Consider the following 21,185-nt stretch of genomic DNA (forward strand, 5'->3'; position numbering starts at 1 on the left):
GGTCTAGGTTTCTTCAGGTTTTCCTCTCGTCGTCACCTTTTTTTTTTTTCAGTCCTGGGCTTGAACTCCCAGCCTGCGCTGTGGCTGAGCTTCTTTTGCACAAGGCAAGCGCCCTACCACGTTGAGCCCCAGTGCCACTGCTGGTTTGCTAGTAGTTAATTGGAAATAAGAGTCTCACAGAAGTCAGGAGCCAGTGGCTCATGCCTGTCATCCTAGCTACTCAGGAGGCTGAGATCTGAGGATCGTGATTCAAAGCCAGCCCCAGCAGGAAAGTATGTGAAACTCTCATCTCCAGTAAACCACCAGAAAACGGGAAGTGGTGCTGTGGCTCAAGTGGTAGAGCGCTAGCCTTGAGTTGAAGAGCTGAGGGCAAGATGCCAGAGTCTTCAGGCCCAGAGTTCAAACCCAACAACCGATTAAAAAAAAAAAGAGAGAGAAACTCTCACAGATTTTCTTACCCAGCCTGGCTTTGAACCATGATCTTCAGATTTAACCTCCTGAGTAGCTGGGATTACAGGTATGAGTCACTGGTGCCCGGCTTGACTCATGTTTTATTAAGGCACCTAGTGCCCTCAGGTCCTTTTCTGTAACACCTCACTATTATCCAACTCAGGTCCGGAGGCACATTGTCCAGACAAACCAATGCCAAGGGAAGAGTGCTGAGGAGGGCGATGATCATGCAGCGACCCGGGAGGGCGGGCAGCGATCTGGGAAGAAGGCCGACTCGTGCCTTCGCTCCAGGTCTCCCAGGGCTTTGGGGGAGAGGGAGTGTTCCCCCGGGTGACATGCAGAAATCCTGTTTCTCAGGAGCTTGGGTCAGGACGTCGGCGCTCTGGCGCCAAGCAGCAGTGCTAATCTAGCGACGGCCTATTCTTATCGTGAAGGCGACGCTCCGGACGCAGGGGAAGGTCGTACCCTGGAAATGAGAAGGGCACAGGAAGAAGGCACGCTGCGTCGCTGAAGGCAACCGTGACTTCCTGTTTGTCAGATCCCATCAGAAGAACGTCACTGGTGTGGTGGGCATGGGGGTGTTTTGTGGGGTTCGTAGTGAGGCCCAGCGCGGGGGACGGCGCGCAGGAGTGCCGTGAGGGCAGGGGGCTGCGGGGTCATTAGTGGACACAGAGTCTGAGCAGATGAGACGGGTCTTGGAGATGGGTAGTGTCTGTGATTTGTACACTGTGAAATGTGCACTGCCCTAACCTGCACTCTTAAAAACGATAAAACAGGAGGTCTCACGTGTGGCTCACTGCATGCGAAAGGAGTGAAAGCTGTCCATCAAAATGGCATCCTTGGTGTCAACCTAACAAAATGGAATTGGCAGCCCCACAACTGCACGTTTGCCAGCCTGGTGACGAGAACTATTGTGAAAGGCCTCACACACGCCACACCTTGCGGCGCGTGAGGACATCCTTCCAGTCCCAGCCACAACCCTGCAGAACCGTGACTGCTCCACAGCGAAGACGTTCAGCACGCCGTGCGCAGGGCACCTGCCACAAGCCACAGGGACCGTGAACTCCTGCTACAAACCACCCTCGCATTCTTCTAAAGGTTTCTTCTTGGGGGTCAACCAATCAGCTCAGCGGCCATGAACTCAGTCCTCAGCTCTGCAGAAGAAGCAGAAGGAGAAGAAGGAGAAGAAAGAAGAAGAAGGAGGGGGAGGAGGAGGAGAAGAAAAATGTTACTTAGCTAATACTGTAAAATCAAATGTCTTCTTCATGAAAATAAACACACCAGGGGCTGGGAAGGGGGCCCGGTGGTAGAGCGCTTGCCTTGCATGAATGAGGTCCTGGGTTCGGTTTCTCAGCACCGCATAAGCAGAAAAAACCTGAAGTGGCGCTGTGGCTCAAGTGGTAGAGCGTTAGCCTTGAGCTGAAGAGCTGAGGGACAGCGTCCAGGCTCAGAGTTCAAGCCCCACCACCGACAATAAATAAACAAACACACCAGGTTCTGGGTGTAAAATGTAAGGCTGTGGACTGGGAAGGTGGCTTAGTAGTAGAGTGCTTGCCAAGCTAATGCATGAAGCCCTGGGTTCAATTTCCCTGTACCACATACACAGAAAAAGCTGGAAGTGGCCCTGGGGCTCAAGTGGTAGAGGGCTAGCCTTGAGCAAAAAAAGGTCAGGGACATCGCCCAGGCCCTGAGTTCAAGCCCCAGGACTGGGAAAAACCAAAAACGATACAATAAAATGTAAGGTTGTTTCATCTGCTCTCTTCTAACCAGTGATGTCATCAGATTGTGTCCGTCCTTCCTCCCCCCCCCCCCCCCCCCCGCAGGCCACAAGCCACCCCATGCAAGGCTGGCCGCTGGCCGCGCACAGACACAGCACTGTTTCTCCCAGGACTTCTCTCAGGAAGGGAAGTGGAAAACACGTAAATACTAGTGGAGAAAAAGCCTTCAGGCCTCCCCCCCCCCCCCCCCCCCCGCTGTGCCAGGAGGGCAGGAGAGACGCGGCACAGCTCTTGGGATGCCCCGCTGCTCTTCTTTGCCATGGTATGTTGGCGCACTGTGTGGCGGCTCGCGGGGAACTCCGTGGCTCTTTTACAGCTGCACAGGGCTCCATTGTCTGGGGACACAGCAATGACTTCTCTGTTGTCCACGGGTGGGTAATTAGGGAGTTTCCAGTATGTTGCCACAACCATCAAAGGACTGATGTGCCCCCCGGGACACTGCCTGGGTGCTGGGAATGCTTGGACAAACCCCTAGGAAGGGAACTGGCGGGGCACAGCCTTGTGGGTCGGTCAGCTGGAGGTCAGCTGGACTCCTGTCACCAGATCCCCTCCACAGCGGCCAGGCCAGCCCCTGCCCCTGCCCCAGGCAGAGGAAGAGCAGCTAGAGTTACAGGCTTCAGCCACTGGCACCCAGCTAAACTATTTTTAATACATTCAGCTTACTGAATGCCAATTATACATCAGATGACTTTTTTTTTTTTTACTTTGCCAGTCCTGGGGCTCGAACTCAGGGCCTAGGCACTGTCCCTGAGATTCTTTTGCTCAAGGCTAGTGCTCTACCACTTGGGCCCCAGCAAACACTTCTTGCTTTTTCTGTGTATGTACTACTGAGGAATCGAACCCAGGGCTTCATGCATGCTAGACAAGCGCTCTACCACTGAGCCACCTTCCCAGCCCCAAGGAGGGATTTTTTTTAAGGATCTTGCTATGTAGCCCATGTGGTGGGCTGGAATCCATCACATAGATTAGGCTGACATTGAGCTTGCAGTCCTCGTTGGTAAACTTTCTAGTAAAGAATTAACACCAGGGGCTGGGAAGGTGGCTCCGTGGTAGAGTGCTTGCCTTGCATGCCTAAGGCCCTGGGTTCGATCCCTCAGTACCATATAAGCAGAAAATGCCGGAAGTGGTGCTGTGGCTCAAGTGGTAGAGTGCTAGCCTTGAGCTGAAGAACTGAGGGACACTGTCCAGGCCAAGAGTTCAGGCCCCACAACCGACAAAAACAAACAAACAAACAAAAACAAGAATTAACACCAATGGAATAACTAGAAAAGATACTACATTGAAAGTATTTAAGTCTCATAAATTGCTTATTTCTGGAATTTTCCATTAATGTTTTCAGACCATAGATGGGTAAGCAAAATAGAATAAAATGTGAATCCAAAGATTTATTTAAAAAATGTTTCTCAGGGGCTAGGAAGGTGGCTCAGGGCCTCATGCATGCAAGGCAAGCGCTCTAGCACTGAACCACCTTCCCAGCCCTTTTGTGAGGTTTTAGGGTGTTTTATTTTGTCAGTTGTGGGGCTTGAACTCAGGGCCTGGGCACTGTTCCTGATCTCTTTTTGCTTAAGGCTAGTGCTCTACCACTTTGAGCCACAGATCTGTTTCTGGTTTTCTGGTGGTTAAGTGGAGGTAAGAGTCTCTCAGACTTTTCTGCCCAGGCTGGCTTCGAACCCTGATCCTCAGATCTCAGGCGTGTGCCACTGGCACCCCGCTAGTTTTAGATTTTTGATGAGAATCCACATGGATTACCAGGCAGTTGCACTTACATTCTAGCAGTATCTGAAGACTCTGTCCCCTGCATCCTCGCCAGCATGCATTGCGTTTTGTTTTCTTGAGTGCCTTTCTGACAGGGGAGAGATGGAATCTCAGGACGGTGCTAATTTGCATTTCCTTCATGGCTAAGGATGCTGAGTATTGCTTCATGGAATTATTAGACATTTCTACTTCCTCTGTAACCAGTTCAGTCATTTGCTCTTTTATTATTAACTGGATTATTCTTTTGGGATTTAATTTTTTAAGCTCTTTGTATATCCTAGATGTAATTCTTTTTTTTTTTTTTGGTCAGTCATGGGGTTTGAATCTGAGTCTGGGCGCTGTCCCTCAGCTCTTCAGCTCAAGGCTAGGATTCTACCACTTAAGCCACAGCACCACTTCGGTTTTCTAGTGGTTTATTGGTGTTAAGAGTCTCACGGGCCGGGCGCTGGTGGCTCACGCCTGTAATCCTAGCTACTCAGGAGGCTGAGATCTGAGGATCGCGGTTCAAAGCCAGCCCGGGCAGGAGAGACCGTGAGACTCTTATCTCCAATAAACCACCAGAAAACCGGAAGTGGTGCTGTAGCTCAAGTGGTAGAGTGCTCGCCTTGAGCTGAAGAGCTGAGGGACAGCATCCAGGCCCAGAGTTCAAGCCCTACGACCAACAAAAAAAAGAGTCTCACGGACTTTCCTGCCTGGGCTGGCTTTGAACTGTGATCCTCAGATCTCAGCCTCCTGAGTAGCTAGGATGACAGGCCTGAGCCACTGGTGCCCAGCTTGGATGTTAATTCTTTAACCAGGGAGCAGCTGGCAAAGATTTCCTCCAACTCACCGAGCGGTCTCTTGGTTCTGGCCATTGCTGCTTTTGTACAGAAGGGTTTTGTTTTGTTGGTCGTGGGGCTTGAACTCTGGGCTAGGGCGCTGTCCCTCAGCTCTTCTGCTCAAGGCGAGCGCTCTACCACTCGAGCTGTAACTCCACTTCTGGCTTTTAGTGGTTTATTAGAGATAAGAGGCTCACAGACTTTCCTGCTTGGGTTGGCTTTGAACTGTGATCCTCAGATCTCAGCCTCTGGAATAGCTTGGGTCAGGCTTGCTGGAGGTGGAAACACAGGAGACTGGGCTGCTTGGTCAGGGGCTCCGGGGTGCTGTCTAAGCAGTGGGAGGACATGAAATGTGTGAAGAGTCTCCTTTTGCCATGAGCAGGATCTCTGAGGTAGCAATTCTCCTTCTAGAAGATATGTGCTGCCACAAGCTGTCCACCAGTCTTGCCATCATATATGCACAAGGATCCTCATTGTAGGGAAAACTGGAAACTCCCAGAATGTCCAGCAGGAGGGGAAGAGAGGCCAGCACACCACACGGCGCAGCGGGGTGACTCAGCGCCGCGGGCTGAGCAGTCTGGGTGTGAGGCAGGGCCGCTCCCAGGGCGTCTTCAACCCTCGGTGTCCTGCGGTGCCCTGACGCTGGTGACCCCTCAGCCCTGATGTGGGAAGAGCCCGGGGCCACGCTGGGGGTCAGTGGTCCCGCCAGGGGAGGGGCCGCCTTCTGATGCTCCTGCCTCAGGTTCCCCCCCCCAGGAGACAGCCGGCTTCCACCTCTGTCCCTCTCTGTGTGGAGGTGGAATGGAGGAACGGGCGAGGAAGGGGCCCACCAAAGTGACCTGTGGACTCTTCCAGAATCCTTTGGGGAAGGCTGTGCTGTCCCATGCACTTCCACACAGACTCCAGGAAAAAGCAGTGCTGTCTAATACCAGCTCAAGGTGCATCCCAGGCCGCAGCATCAGACAAGAAACTGCCATCGCTGCAAGGAGAGCAGGACAAACCTAGAACTCAGAGGCAGAGGCAGAAGCTTTGTGAAGAGTCCCAGGGACACAGGAGATGGAGAGAGACTTAGCCAGGTGCCAGTGGCTCATGCCTGTCATCCTACTCAGGAGGCTGAGATCTGAGGATCATGATTCGAAGCCAGCTGGGGCAGCAAAGTCCATAAGACTCTTACCTCCAATTCACTACTCAGAAAAAGCTGGAAGTGGTGCTGCGGCTCATGTGGTAGAACACTGGCCTTGAGCACAAAGGGGCTTAGGGACAGCAGCCAGGCTTTGAGTTCAAGCCCCAGGAGTAGCAAAAAAAAAACCAAAAAACAAAAAAACCCCAAAACACTGAACAAAGATCTTCCCTATGACCCAGCCATACCATTCCTGAGCACCTACCGAGAACATGACAAGCCAGGACACCGTAAAGACACCTGCACATCCATGTTCACTGCTGCACTGTTCACAACAGCCAAGATGTGGAGACAGCACAGATGCCCTACAACAGATGAATGGATCCAAAAACTGTGGTACCTAGACACAATGGAATTTTCCACAGCCGTTAGAAAGAATGTTATGTCATTTTCAGGAAAATGATGGGCCTAGAACAAATCTTGTTAAGTGAACTGAGCTGAGCTCAGAGACACAAATGGTCCATGTTCTCACTCATCTATGGAAGCCAGCTCTAAACTACACTGGGCAAGGATCATTACTCCAGGTGTTCACAGCCGTGACACTGAGGGAGGGAGGCCGCTCTCAGGGGAGGAACACGGGGCGCAACGCCGTGCGTCTCAAAACACACAGTATTTATCATGATGAATTCCTGGAAATGGAAATAAGGGCTGTTTGTGTTGTGTTTGTATTTGTTTTCTGATGTTGTTGGTGAAGATGGCATTGTTTGGTTTTGCTTTTTGGCACTTTTTGGGGGTTTGTTTCTTAGGATTTTGTCTTATCTGTCATTGAGGCAAGGTGGGCACAGAAATGAGGGACAAAGGGGGAACAAATGCAGCAGTGGTGCTCACTGGACACTGTTAAAAATGAACTGTACAGCCAGGCGCCGGTGGCTCAGGCCTGTCATCCTAGCTACTCAGGAGGCTGAGATCTGAGGATCTCAGGGCAGGAAAGTCCATGAAACTCTTATCTCCAATAAGTCACCAGAAAACCGGAAAGTGGCACTGCAGCTCAAGTGGTAGAGCACTAGCCTTGAGCTGAAGAGCTGAGGGACAGCTCCCAGGCCCAGAGTTCAAGCCCATGACTGACAAAAAAAAAAAGAAAGAGAAAGAAAGAAAGAAAGAAAGAAAGAAAGAAAGAAAGAAAGAAAGAAAGAAAGAAAGAAAGAAAGAAAGAAAGAAAGAAAGAAAGAAAGAAAGAAAGAAAGAAAGAAAGAGAAGGGTAGGAAGGAAGGAAGGAAGGAAGGAAGGAAGGAAGGAAGGAAGGAAGGAAGGAAGGAAGGAAGGAAGGAAGGAAGGAAAGCAAGCGAGCTGTACCGCTGTATGTATAGGGAAAATCTAGGAGAGTGCGAGGGGGACATTGCCCAAAAAGACATGCACTCTTTACCTGCAACCCTCTGTACATCACCTTCGTAACATTTTTTTTTTGCCAGTCCTGGGGCTTGAACTCATGGCCTGGGTGCTGTCCCTGAGCTTCTTTTGCTCCAGGCTAGCACTCTACCACTTGAGCCGCAGCCACTCCTGTGTTTTGTTTTGTGTGTGTTTGTTTCTCGTGTTGGGTAGGGTCTTCATGCTTCTGGACCAGTGTCTCGACTGCAATCTTCCTGCCTCCACCTCCGGAGAAGCTGCAATTCCTGGGATGCGCCGCCGCCAGACCCTCCCTGGAACTTACAGAACAGTGACTAACCCCTCTGAACTTGCACTTTTATCATAACAATAAAAGACGCTTAATTTAAAAAACCCCTTTGGTGGAACAGTACGGCCAGTGGTCTCTACCCCAGAGCCCCTTCTAGATGCAGCCCTGATGACGTGGGTCCTATGTCCTTGTTTATGAGACTCTGTCCCCAAGGTCAGCGATCTGAGGAGCCAAGGACAGCCAGAACGCCAGCTGCCAGTGCTAGGAAGGAGCCGCGCCCTGCCCGGCGAGGTGGGGTCTTCAGGGGCTGTGGGACACGAGGCACCACTGTGGCAGGGCCTGGACAGCAGGGAGCACGGCAAGGAGGCCAGGCCTCAGTCCTGGCGCCACAGGACCCTCCCTGGGGGCTGAAGAACCCGGACACCATTCTGAAAGCAGCGCGGCGGTCACTGGGCTGATGCTGCCCCCTTGTGGTGGCATCTGGCCCTGCCTTCTCCCAGCTGACCGCTGAGGAGCAGCGGGGGCGGAGTCTCCTTGCACCCGCCTCAGAAGCGGCTCCCTCAGAAGCACACGTTTTACTGAAGTGCTCCCCGAGCAACACCTGTAAACCATCTCACAATGTTTATGTCGATACAAAACGCTTCTTAAAAACACAAGCTTAAATCACTGCTAAAGATGTAATTTCTAGAATACTGCGAGCATCGTTGTTTTCAAACAAACATGACACAAAGGTATCTAACCGCATCATCTTCAGATCATATTTAAATCTGCATTTTAAAACTGACACACAATCAATGCCGAGCAGAGCGCACGCATCCGGAGCCTGCAGCTTTGCTGATCCTCACCTGGTGTAACTCGTACAACCAGCCCAGCCCTGGGCTGCCCCTGCCCGGACACCTGTGCGGCCCAGACACGCACCCCACGGGCAGTTCTTGCGACTTCTGGGATCATAAATTAATTCTGCTTGCTTTGGCATTTCCATTTAAAAACTGTACATTTGGGGGCTGAGAAGGTGGCTCAGTGGTAGAGCACTTGCCTTGCATGCCTGAGGCCCTGGGTTCAATTCCTCAGCACCACATAAGCAAAAAGAAAAAAGCCGCAAGTGGCGCTGCGGCTCAAGTGGTAGAGTGCTCGCCTTGAGTTGAAGAGCTGAGGAACAGAGTTCAGGCCCCATGACCGGACCCAAAAACAAAAAACTGTACATTTTGTTCTTTTTTTAAAATGCTGGTCCTGGGGGTTTGAACTCAGGGCCTGGGCACTGTTGCTGAACTTATTATGGTTGGAAGCCAGCCTGGGCAGGAAGGTCTGTAAGACCCATCTCCAATTTAAAAAAAAAAAAAAAAAACCAAAAGTGAAGATGCTGCCCAAGTGGAAGAACACCATCTTTGAAGAGAAAAAGCTAAGGAACAGTGCCCAGGCTTTTAGTGCAAGCCTCAGTATCAAGAGAGAAGGAGGGGGGCTGGGAAGGTGGCTCAGTGGTACAGCACTTGCCTTGCATGCTCGAGGCCCTGGGTTCGATTCCTCAGCACCACATAAGCAAAAAGCCGGAAATGGCGCTGTGGCTCCAGTGGTAGAGCGCTAGCCTTGAGCTGAAGAGCTGAGGGACAGCGCCCAGGCCCAGAGTTCAGGCCCCACGACCGGACCCAAAAAAAAAAAAAGAGAGAAGGAGGGAGGGAGGGAGGGAGGGAGAGAGGGAGAGAGAGAGAGAGAGAGAGGAAGGAAGAAAGAAGGAGTGGAGGGAGGGAGAGAGAGAGGAGTGGAGGGAGGGACCAGCAGCCATCAACCAGCCTTGGCACACTCGGGCCCTTGGATGGCATTTCATATCCAGTCACCATCACCACCATTATTTCTCATGTGGCAACAGATCATTTTCTCCTCAGAAAGAGTGCTCAGCTTTGGGAATGGTCTCAAACTCTGTAAATCAGAGCTCTCTGGGGGTGGGGGAGATCCCCGTGTTGTCTTTTCTGGAATTACACAGATTGAGAAGCACTGATCTCGGCCAGGTGCTGGTGGTTTGTTCCTGTCACCCTAGCAACATGGGAGGCTGAGATCTGAGGATCAAGGTATGCAGCCAGTCAAGGCAGCAAAGTCCGTGAGACTCTTATCTCCAGTAAACTACTCAGAAAAAGCCAGAAGTAGTGTGTGGCTCATGTGGTAGAGCACTAGCCTTGAGCAAAAACAGCAGCTCAGGGACAGTGCCCAGGCCCTGACTTCAAGCCCAGGAACTCGCGCGTGCGCACACACACACGCACACTGGTCTAAAGCATGGTTTTCCAGCAAGTTGGTTATCTGAGCCGTCTCTCTTCCCCCCTCACTTCAGCAATTCTGATAACTGTTTACTTTTCCCCTTGAACCTGCCTCTTGCTCGTGATCTCCATTAGCTCAATTCCTCCACAGGAGTTGCTGTGCTCTGCATACTCATCGCCAGCCAGACAGAAAGCAGGGAACCTACTGCTCTTACCAACTCTACAGGCGCCATCGCGGAGCTTCATGGCCTAATCACTCAAGCGCAGCTGTGTCAGACAGGGGGCTCGCTAATTTTCAAGTATTAAACGAAGCTGGGCATGGTAGCCCACACCTGCAATCCCAGCACTCAGGAGGCTGATGCAGATAGCAAGTTTGAAGCCCACAATCAAGAATCTGGAGTGACACATGCCAAAGGCAGCGCCTGCCTTATGCCAACTGGAGGGCAAAGTCGTTAAGTCTATGAAGAAAACACAGCTGTGTGACCAGGTGATTGAGTTCCACGGAGGAGCAGGAGCGGAGGGCGGGAGCCCTGTGCGCGCCCAGGTCTCCCGGGAGACCCCATGTTCTCCACAGTGTCAGTTAAGCCATGACAGGAAACTCACACACCCTCTGACTTCTTCCCAGACGCCCTTGGTCGGCAAGAAGTTGCCTGTCATCTAAGCTACTCCTGAGGCTGAGATCTGAGGATTGCTGTTCAAAGCCAGCCAGAGCAGAAAAGCCCCCAGGAGACTCTCACTTCCAATTAACTACTCAAAGCCAGCAGTGGCACTGCCGCACCCGTGGTAGGGCACTAGCCTCGAGCAAAGGAGTTCAGGGACAGCGCCCAGGCCTTGAGTTCCAGCCCTGTGACCAACAAAAACAAAAGTACATGAAATGAATGATTATAAGAGAAGGGAGAATTGCCAGGTCACCAAACAGTAGGGTGATCTGCTTTTTAGTTCTATTTTCTCATGTTCCACACCAGGTTACTGTAGAAACTGAGGCACTCAGCCATGTGAAATCCATCTCATGGCCCACTGGGAAGGCAGACTCCAGGCCAGGAGGTTCCTGTTCTTTGCTTGCTCCTGGTGGACAGAGAGAGATGGTGGGAAAGCACCTGGGACAGGAGGGAAACTGAGTCATGGAGGAATACACCAGGAAAAGAAAGCACCAGCTACTCCACCTGCACGAAGGCCCCACACCCACCCTTCCCCCAGGCCCCGGACATCAGTATTCACCAAAATACACAAGAGGAACGGATTTTAGGTGAGATTTAAAAGGCATTTCCCTCAAATGTTGAGGGAAAACTCAGGAACTCAATGAACCGCCCAAAATCCAGCGGCAATCCCGCGGTGAGGATGGAAACATGCGCCCCCTGCTGTGGCTCAGGGCTCAGGGCTCTGGGCTCAGGGGGAGGAAGCTGCCCTGGTGAATGGCGGTGCCGGCTGCACTCACGTCAGCTTTGGAGGCCTCGGCCAAGCTTACAGAAAAAGCACAGTGGAAACTGGTGATCAGCCTGTGAGGTCACGGGCTGTTAGCTTGATCATGCAGACCAATCTGTACACAGGAAACGCATTCAATCTCATTTTCCAATTGTGCTGTAATAAAACCGGGGATGGTGGTGTTGATGTGTAATATAACCTTTATAACACACACACACACACACACACATACACACACACACACTTGCCGGGCACCAGTGGCTCACGCTGTAATCCTAGCTACTCTGGAGGCTGAGACCTGAGGATTGTAGTTCAAAGTTACCCAGGGCAGGGAAGTCCACCAGACTCTTCAATTAGCCACCAAAAAACAATGGAGCTGTGGCTCAAGTGGTGGAGCTCAAGGACAGCACCCAGGCCCTGAGTTCAAGCCCTAGGAGCAGCACACTCACACAAAAGTTACCATGTTAGGGGCTGGGAAGGTGGTCAGTGACAAGAGTGCTTGCCTTGCATGCATGAAGCCCTGGGTTCCATTCCTCAGCACCATATAAGCAGAAAAGGCCAGAAGTGGCTCTGTGGCTCAAGTGGTAGAGTGCTCGCCTTGAGCTGAAGAGCTGAGGCCCAGAGTTCAGGCCCAACGACCGACAAAACAAAAAAAAATTACCATGTTATACTAGGTTGTTTCTTGATTTTCAGTAACGAGCCTCGATACGTGCCATCTTCGTTACACTGGCCTGCGTATTGATCTCGTTTCTCTCTTGCATAACTTCTCCTGTGTTTGTAGTACATTTAGGCAAGTTCTTCACAACTTTCTTCCCTGTGAGTTTTAGACTAGTACCCTGAACACATTCTGACAGTGTCTGCACTGGACAGAGAGCCCAGAGAGCCCCGGTGACTGTACAAGGCTCTGTGTGCTGAAGTGTGTTAGCAGTGGCTCTCCTCCTCCACCTTCTAAATATAGCTCTGGTCGGCGCAGGAATGCGGGCGCAGGGGCCGGCCGCTGGGACACTGTGCATCCTGACCCACGAGCTCGGCTCAGCTGGCTTTGTGGTCTTCAGTTCCAATACACATCTGTACCAGAAGATTCAGGGCAAAGAAAACGGTATTACATTTGACTTATGAGTTTTACCATGGTATAAAATTCACACACAGGGTCAGTCTTTAACTTCTTTCCCAGAATTCCAGTTCAGAGGTGGGAGTAGGAGCAGTGTGGAGCGCCACTGCAGCTGGAGGCCGCTGGGGTGGGGTGGGGGGATGGGTTACCCATCTGACCTGTCTTGAGTTCTTCCATTCTTAGGGTGTGGGGGGGTGGATACTGGAGTTTTAACTCAGATACTCACAGCTGCTACACAAGCCACACTTCTAGACCTTGCTTTTGTTTTCCTTTTTGCCAGTCATGGGGCTTGAACTCAGGGCCTGGGCGCTGTCCCTGAGCTTTTTGCTCAAGGCTAGTGCTCTACCACTTGAGCCACAGCGCCACTTCTGACTTCTTCTGTGTCTGTGGTGCTGAGGAACTGAACCCAGGGCCTCTCACACACACTAGGCAAGCGCTCCACCACTGAGCCACGGTCTCACCCCTAGTTACTTCTCAAGGATCTTGAGTTTTTGCTCATGGCCAGACTCAGAACAAAAGACTCCTGCCTCTAACTCCATTGTAGACGGATGGCAGGGTGTCCCACCATGCCTGGCTCGGTAACTTACTGCCTGGGAAGGCCTTGGATCACTGGCCTCTAAACTCTACATCCCAGTTACTGGCACTACAGGCCTAGGTTCACCCCTTTAGAATAAGAGCCGGCACAGCACCCCTTGGCTGCTAAGCAGCTGTATTCACCATTCTTCACATACAACCCAAACAGCTTTCTGCTTCTACCAAACAAGAAGTGACTATTTTCAGCTGGGCACTGGTGGCTCATGCTGTAATCCTCGCTACTCAGGAGGCTGAAAGTTCAAAGCCAGCACAGAAGGAAGGTCCAGGAGACTTTTTTTGTTTTATTTTGGTCAGTTGTGGGGCTTGAACTCTGGGCCTGGGCGCTGTCCCTCAGCTCTTCAGCTCAAGACGATTATTCTACCACTTGAGCCACAGCGATACTTCCTGTTTTCTGAGTGGTTTATTGGAGATAAAAGTCTCACAGAGTTTCCTTCCCTGACTGGCTTTGAACCTCAATCCTCAGATTTCAGCTTTCTGAATAGCTAGGATTACAAGCGTGAGCCACCAATGCCCAACTGAGCCACCAATGCCCAACAAGACTCTTATCTCCAATTAATCACAGGACCAGCAAGAGAAAGAGACAGGGAGACCCAGAGAGAGGGGGGGAATAGGAAGGGGGGGGGGGGAGAGAGGCACCAGGGCTCACACCTGTAATCCTAGCTACTCAGGAGGCTGAGATCTGAGGATCGAGGTTCAAAGCCAGCCCAGGCAGGAAAGTCCATGAGACTCTTATCTCCAATAACCCACTAGAAAACCGGAAGTGGCATTGTAGCTCAAGTGGTAGAGCGCTCGCCTTGAGCTGAAGAGCTGAGGGACAGCGCCCAGGCCCAGAGTTCAAGCCCCACGACCGACCAAAAAAAAAAAAAAAAAAAAAGAATTACCGAGGCTGGGCACCATTGGCTCGTGCCTGTAATCCTAGCTACTCAGGAGGCTGAGATCTGAGGATCACAGTTCAAAGCCAGCTTGGGCAGGAAAGTCCGTGAGACTCTTATCTCCAATAAACCACTAGAAAACCAGAAGTGGCGCAGTGGCTCAAGTGGTAGAGCGCTAGCCTTGAGCTGAAGAGCTGAGGGACAGCACCCAGGCCCAGAGTTCAAGCTTCATGACCGACAAAAATAAATAAATAAATTAATTAATTAAATTAACACTTTGAAACAGACATAGAAACCATAAATGGATCAATTTCTGCAATACAAATCACAATGGAAGTCATAGGTAACAGAATAAATTAAATGGAAACTATCAGTAGTTGAAAGATAAAAGAGAAGCTAGAGAAGAAAGTCATAGATATGGAAAAAACACTCAGAAATTACCAAAAGGAAGTCCAAGAACTGACAATGTCAAGAAATCTTCATGTAAGTGGGATGGATGAAGGAGAAGAATACCAGAATAGAGGAATACAACACTTATTCAATAAGATTATTACAGCAAATTTCCCCAATCTCAAAAGAGGAAACCTCACCTAGAAGACAGGATCCTAGAAGAAACACTTCTAGACACATCATAGTAAAGACAGTAGACTTGAGTTGCAAAGAGCTGATTTTAAATGCTCCAAAATCAAAGAAGGAACTATATTACAATGGAAAGAAAATCAGAATCACTGCAGACCTCTTCACACAAACCCTCAACACAAGGGAGCCTGGGAAAGTACTGTCCAAGCCCTGAAAACCAACAACTGCCAACCCAGACTGGTACAGCCTATGGGGCTAACAGTCACGTTTGACAGAGAAACTAAAATTTTTAATAACAAAGAAAAATTAAAGGAATTCATGAACAATAAGCCAGGACTACAAAAAATACTAAAAGGAGGAATACAACCCAAAGAAAATAATCAAATCAGGGAACCACATCAGGTAGAAATCACTAGGAGATCAATTTAGTAAGCACAGGAAAAGGAAAGAAGCAAAATGCAAGAAAGCAAGAAAATGGCAGGAAACAATGCATCTCTCTATAATAACCATAAATATTAATGGACTCAATTCACCAATCAAAAGAAAAAGAACTGGGCTGGGAAGGTGGCTCAGTGGTAGAGCGCTTGCCTCGCATGTATGAGGCTCTGGGGTCGATTTCCTCAGCACCACATAAGCAGAAAAGGCCGGAAGTGGTGCTATGGCTCAAGTGGTAGAACGCCAGCCTCGAGCTGAAGAGCTGAGGGACAGCGCCCAGGCCCAGAGTGAAGCCCCACTATTGACAAAAAGAAAGAGAGAAAGAAAGAGAGAAAGAAAGAAAGGAAGAAAGAGAGAGAAAGAGAAAAAAAGACCTGTAGGGTGGATCAGAAAACAAGATCCATCCATTTGTTGTCTCCAAGAGACGCATCTCACAGCCAAAGATAAAAACAAACTCTGAGTGACGGGAGGGAAGATCTTCCCGGCATAAATGCATCCTGCAAGAAGGCAGGGATCGCCATACTGATACCTGATAAAATAGACTTCTGACTAAAATCAGTACAAAAAAACAAGGAAGGTCATTACATATTAATAAAGGGAATGAAATAAGAGGAAATCACAGTGGTCAACATCTGTGCACCAAACAATGGAACACCTAAATACATTAAACACTTTCATACTTACTTACAGAACAAGATGGACGCAAACACAGTAACATTGGGAGACAAGCAGAAAAAGCCAGAATCGGCGCTGTGGCTCAAGTGGTAGAGTGCTAGCTTTGAGCTGAAGAACTGAGGGACAGCGCCCAGGCCGAGGTCAGGCCCCATGACTAACAACAACAACAAAAGTGGGAGACTTTAATACCTCACTCTCACCAAAGGACAGGTCAACCAAACAAAAGACAAGCAAAGAAGCCTCTGGACTAAGTGACATTGTAACCTAAATGGGCCTAACAGACACCTACAGAGTTTTCCACCCAGCAATGCCCCAATACACATTCTTCTCAGCACCCCATGGAACATTCTCCAAAATAGATCATGTCATAATTCACACAAAGGATTTACACAAATACAAGAGGATTGGCCCAATCCCTTGCATCCTATCTGACCATAATGGAATCAAACCAGTTCTCAACAACGAAGCATACTGCAGAAATTACTCAAACACATGGAGGCTGAACAGCATGCTACTAACACCTGGGTCACAGAACAAATTAAAGAAGAAATCAGTTCCTACAATTCAAGGAAAATGAAAACACATCGCAAAGGAACCTCTGGGACACAGCAAAAGAATTACTGTGGAAGCTGGTGGCTCAGGCCTGTAATCCCAGCTACTCAGGAGGCTGAGATCTGAGGATCTCTGTTCAAAGCTGAGGGGGTGGGAGGGATCCATGAGACTCTCTGGTTTCCAATCAATGACCAAATAAGCGGAAGCAGACCATTTTAAATGGTAGAGCACTAGCCTTGATCAAAAAAGCTCAGGGACAGCACAAGGCTCTGAGTCCAAGCCCCAGCACTAGCCCCCAAAACGGGAAAATGCAAAAAACAAAGAAACAACTCACTGTATCACCTTTGATCTTTCTAAGGTTTTCATGAAAGGTTTATAACCAAACCCTCAGCTCCATTTGATTTGCTTGAAAGCCAGTCCCCCCTCCCCCTTTCTCTTTTAGAGAGCAGTATTAAGCTTTGTGCTCGCTGGACAGGTACTCTACCGCATGAGCCATACCAGGGATTTTTGCATTTTTTTCCCTAAGGGTTGGGGTTGCTAGAGTCTACCACAAAACATGCTCCCCAACTCAGAATGAGGGGCAGCAGAGAGCAGCTGCCATTTTGGTCCATTTACTCCCACCCCCTGCATGGGACGCAGGAAGCATTTCTTTCTAGCTCTTCTTTCACTTGTTAGACTAAAGTAAGTGTTACTAAAAACGTTCACCTTTGAAACGCCGTTGTGTGAGGCGTGCTCAAGTGCTTCTCCCCTGTGGCTCTTAAGGACCTGAGATTTTATGTAGAGCCTGGGGGACTGAGGGGACCCCTCATTCTCTAGTGAAGGTTCCCCATTGTTTGCTCTAGGCAAGAATTACCTGGCCTTAGCCCTCTGCCAGGAGGAACCTCAGTGCACTGGCCGGCCACCTGCTTCTGGAAGTCAGCGCTGCTGAGCTCCCCCATCCCAACCTGGAACCAGGTCCTCCGGCTTCCTACAACTCAGCCTCACTTCCTTCCGAACCTCTACTCCCACCAGCATCCTCGAAATCTGGTTGTCAGGCCAAGAGCAGCGATTCATGCTGGTAATCCCAGATGTTCAAGAAGTAAAGTGGGAGAATCATGCCAAGCTGGGCAAAAAGTTAGAGACCCCATCTCAAGTAGTAAGCTGGGTGTGGTGCCAAGGTGCTTTAGCTTTTAGTCACCACCCTCCGCAGAACCCAGAGGGACTCCAGCTTTACCATGTATCTGTAGGGTCATGCTCTCTCGTCAGGTGTGCCATAGCTACATTAAGAACTTACTGCTGAAGAACAAACTGCCTCCACCTGAGCGGTGTAAAACAACAAGCCTCTCACTTTCCTAAAGGTCAGGAGCTTCATGGAGAGAGCGGGGCTAAGACAAGGGGTCAGCTGACACCCCGCCCCACCCCGCTGGGAAGGGCTCCTCTCCCAGCTCACCCCGCACTGTTGCTGGCCCCTGGCTTTGCTGGCCTTGGTCACAGGACTCTTTTCTCTGCACCCGGCTCTGAGAAGGACGCAGAGGGGAGAGCAGCAGTTGGCCTTCTTGTGACCTAATTTGTCACAGCCAGAGTCTGAGAAGAGCTCGGCAGGGCCAGCCCAGCCACAGGGGATGGGAGAGGGACACCCACAAACCACGGGAGGGAAGGGCAGGCCACACCACCCCAAAAGCCGCCAGAGCAGCAGGCATTGTGCACAAGAGGTGAGCAAACATTTCAAACTCTCCGAGAGAACCCTAGCCGGCTCCGCAGCCTGGGTGGCACACGCAGGAGCCGCAGCTCCCGGGCCAGGGCCAGCCTGCCAGCCCTCACGCCTGCCCACCGCGGGGCGCAGCTGGAGGGGCCAGCATGGCTCCAACGGCCACTTCCACACTCAGGGCTCCCCCAGGCGCTAGCTGGGGTGACCACACAGCCAGGGTCCAGACGTGTGAAAGATTATAGACTCTCTCTCACACACACACACACACACCCTCCAGGCTAGCCCAAGGGTCACCCAACCCCTCCTTGGGCCGGCACCCTGTGGGACCCGGCAGGACTCGCTGCCCTGGAGTTACTGCGGCCCCTAAGCCTCAGGAGGGGCTGAAGCAACTGACCGTGGAGGGAGGGGGGGTTCTTATTACGTGGGGCTCACCGGAGCAGGCCTCAAGGCCGTCCCACTTGGGAGGGTCCCACCCAGAGGGTGGCGCCCCACTCGGGAGGGGGTTGGGCTGGCCGTGTGGGCCTGCCCTCAGCTCTGATATCTCAGGGCGGTCTTATTTGCATTTCCTTTAAACCAGGGATGGTGAACATCTCATTAGTTTCTTTGCCATTTTTATCTTTTCTTCTGGGAAGTCTTTGTTCCCTCGCCCTTTTAATAATTGGCTCCTTAGGTTTGGGGGGTTCGTCTCGAGTTCCCTGTGTATACTGGCTATTGGCCCCCTGTCTGATAGATTGCGGGTAAGCAGTTCTTCCCCGTCCTTGGCTGTCTTTCTGGCCTGGCTGCGATGTCTCCGGCTGCGCAGAGGCTTGTTATTTTAGGTAGTCCTGTTTGACGAGTCCCTGCTGTGCCTCCGGTCCAGTGTCTGGCTACTCTGGCCTGCACTAGTTTCAGTTTGATGTTGAGGTCTCTAATCCATTTGAGTGGATTTGCGCACGGACCCGCGTATCTGAGGTCAACCCCAAATCCAAAGCAGACATGGCTGCCTGGGGGCGGGAGGCCTGTGCGGCCAGGCCTCGGGGCCGCGGGCGGCCCGGGGCGGGGAGCACGGCAGCGGCTGGGCCGGCCGGGGTCTGAGCCTGACTCCCCCGAGGGCTTGTCTGGTCTCCAGGCGCGGGGAGGGGCGCAGCCCCACCGGGAGGAGCCGAGTCCCGGCCAGGCAGGCCGCCCCCTCCCCCCCCCGCCCCCGCCCAGCGCCCCCCGGCCCCCCCAGCGCCCACCCCCCCCACCAGCCCCCACCCCCCCCGCCCCTGCCAGCCCCGCCCCCCCCAGCGCCCACCCCCCCAGCCAGCCCCAGGCCCCCCCCAGCCCCGGGCCCCCCCAGCGCCCACCCCCCCCCGCCCCTGCCAGCCCCGGGCCCCCCCCAGCGCCCACCCCCCCGCCCCTGCCAGCCCCAGGCCCCCCCCAGCGCCCACCCTCCCCAGCCCCGGGCCCCGCCAGCGCCCACCCCCCCCCCGCCCCTGCCAGCCTCGGGCCCCCCCCAGCGCCCACCCCCCCCCCGCCCCTGCCAGCCCCGGGCCCCCCCCAGCGCCCACCCCCCCCGCCCCTGCCAGCCCCGGGCCCCCCCCAGCGCCCACCCTCCCCAGCCCCGGGCCCCGCCAGCGCCCACCCCCCCGCAGGCAAACGGAGACCCCCACGCCACAGGCCGTGCTCCTCACGGAACGGCCTCGGCCCGGCGGCTTGGAGGGTTTGGGGGGTTTTTGACGGCCGGGGGCCCTGAAAGGCCGGGTGACCCCTCCCCTCCCAACTGTGTTAGATAACGAGGGCGCCCCGGTACTTCCGTCCAGCCCGGTGCAGCCCCGGGGGCTACGGAGGTGTCCGGACAACACATCTCGATTGGGAAAAGGAAAGCAAAAGACCCCCGGCAGGCGGGGGCGGGCGGCGAGGACGGGGGGGGGGGCAGGTTCGGAGGACGCGAGGCAAAGGAGACACGCGGAAGCGCTCGGCTGCGGGGCCACTTTAATCCCAATGCACGGGCGCAGAAGCCCACGCGGTACGTGACAGACAGCAAGGCGGCCCGGCTGCGGCGGGCCCCGCCCCGGCCTCCCCCAACACCCGACGCCCGTCCAGGACCCCGCCAGGCCGACGTGGTGCCGCGGAGCCCCGGGCCTCGAGTCGGCGTCATCCGGGGCGGCCTGAATTTTAAGTCCAGGGACGACTCCCATGGAAGAACCGAAGGGCGGCACGGGGCGAGGAGGCGGCGGTCCGTCCGGGTGCGGGGCGGCGGGGCTGGGCCCTAGCCGATGTAGCGCTCGGGCAGCCACGTCTGCGGGGCGCGGGGCGGGAGGCGCGGCGGCGCGGCGCGCGGGGCCAGGGCCTCCATCTCGCGCACCACCTGCGTGAACACGCGGTCCACCATCAGCTTGCTCTTGGCCGTGACCTCCAGGAACGGGCAGCGCCACTCGCGGGCCAGCGCGCGGCCCCGCGCCGTGGGCACCTGGCGCTCGGCGTGCAGGTCGGCCTTGGTGCCCACCAGCACGAGCGGCACCGCGCGCGCGCCCCGCAGCTGCCCCATGCGCGCGCGCAGCGGCCGCACCGCCGCGAACGAGGCCTCGCTGCTCACGCTGTACAGCACCACGAAGCCGTCGCTGTTGCGGATGTACAGGTCCTTGAGCGTGACCAGGTGCTCGGCGCCCACCGTGTCCACGATCTCCAGCAGCGCGGGCGCCGCGTTCACCTCGATCACCTTGCTGAACAGGTCCTCCACCGACGGCTCGCACGTCTCCGGGAAGGTGCCGCACGCGAACTGTGTGGCCAGTGCCGTCTTGCCCACGGCCACGCTGCCGAGCAGCACCACGCGGTAGCCCTTGGCGGGACGGATGACCAGGCCTTCCATGGCCGGGGCGCGCGGGGACGGGCGACGCGGAGAATGGCGCGCGGCGGCGGAGGCGGCCGAGGGGCGGGCGAGGAGGGCGGGAAGGGGCGGGGCGGGCGCGGGGGCCCGGGAGGCGGCGGGGCGTCCTGGGGGGCGGGGGGGGGGGCGACGAAGGGGGCGCTCGGTCCGGACGCGCCCCGCGGATCGACGTCTCCCGGGCGGCTCCGGCACGGAGGCCGCGGTCTCGGCGCCGTGGTCCGGCGGCCTCTGGCCTCCCGCGCCCCCTCCGGCCCGGCGTCGGCCCCGGCCCCGGCCGCGGCCCCTCCTCCCGCGCCCCCCCACCCCGGCCCCGGCGCCCCAGAGGCCCCTCCTTCGGGCCTCCCCTCCGCCGGGCCCCCTGGACCTCGCCCCGCCCGCCGCCGGCTGGGGCCCCTCCGTCAGCCCCGGAGGTAACCCGATCCCTTCCCGGCCAGCCCAGGAAGTGCGAGGATTTCTGCCGCATTCCAGCGGCAGATGTCTGGGGCCGGAGCCCAGCCGCCCGCCCGGTCCGGCCTGGCTGGGCGGCGCGGCGGGCGGGGTACGGGGAGGGGCGCGGGGCGGCGCCGGC

General features: G+C 54.1%; 1 protein-coding gene across 1 annotated transcript; it reads right to left on the reverse strand.

Moving 5' to 3' along the window:
• Positions 1-19,705: 19,705 nt before the first annotated feature.
• LOC122122603 (ras-related protein Rap-2c-like) lies at positions 19,706-20,661 on the reverse strand. Its single transcript, XM_042696878.1, has one exon. It carries the CDS (start codon positions 20,597-20,599, stop codon positions 20,000-20,002), a length of 600 nt encoding a protein of 199 aa, XP_042552812.1. The 5' UTR covers positions 20,600-20,661; the 3' UTR covers positions 19,706-19,999.
• Positions 20,662-21,185: the final 524 nt, after the last annotated feature.

This window comes from Dipodomys spectabilis, unplaced genomic scaffold, assembly GCF_019054845.1.
Source record: "Dipodomys spectabilis isolate Male_0828 unplaced genomic scaffold, ASM1905484v1 ptg000212l, whole genome shotgun sequence".
NCBI lineage: Eukaryota > Metazoa > Chordata > Mammalia > Rodentia > Heteromyidae > Dipodomys > Dipodomys spectabilis.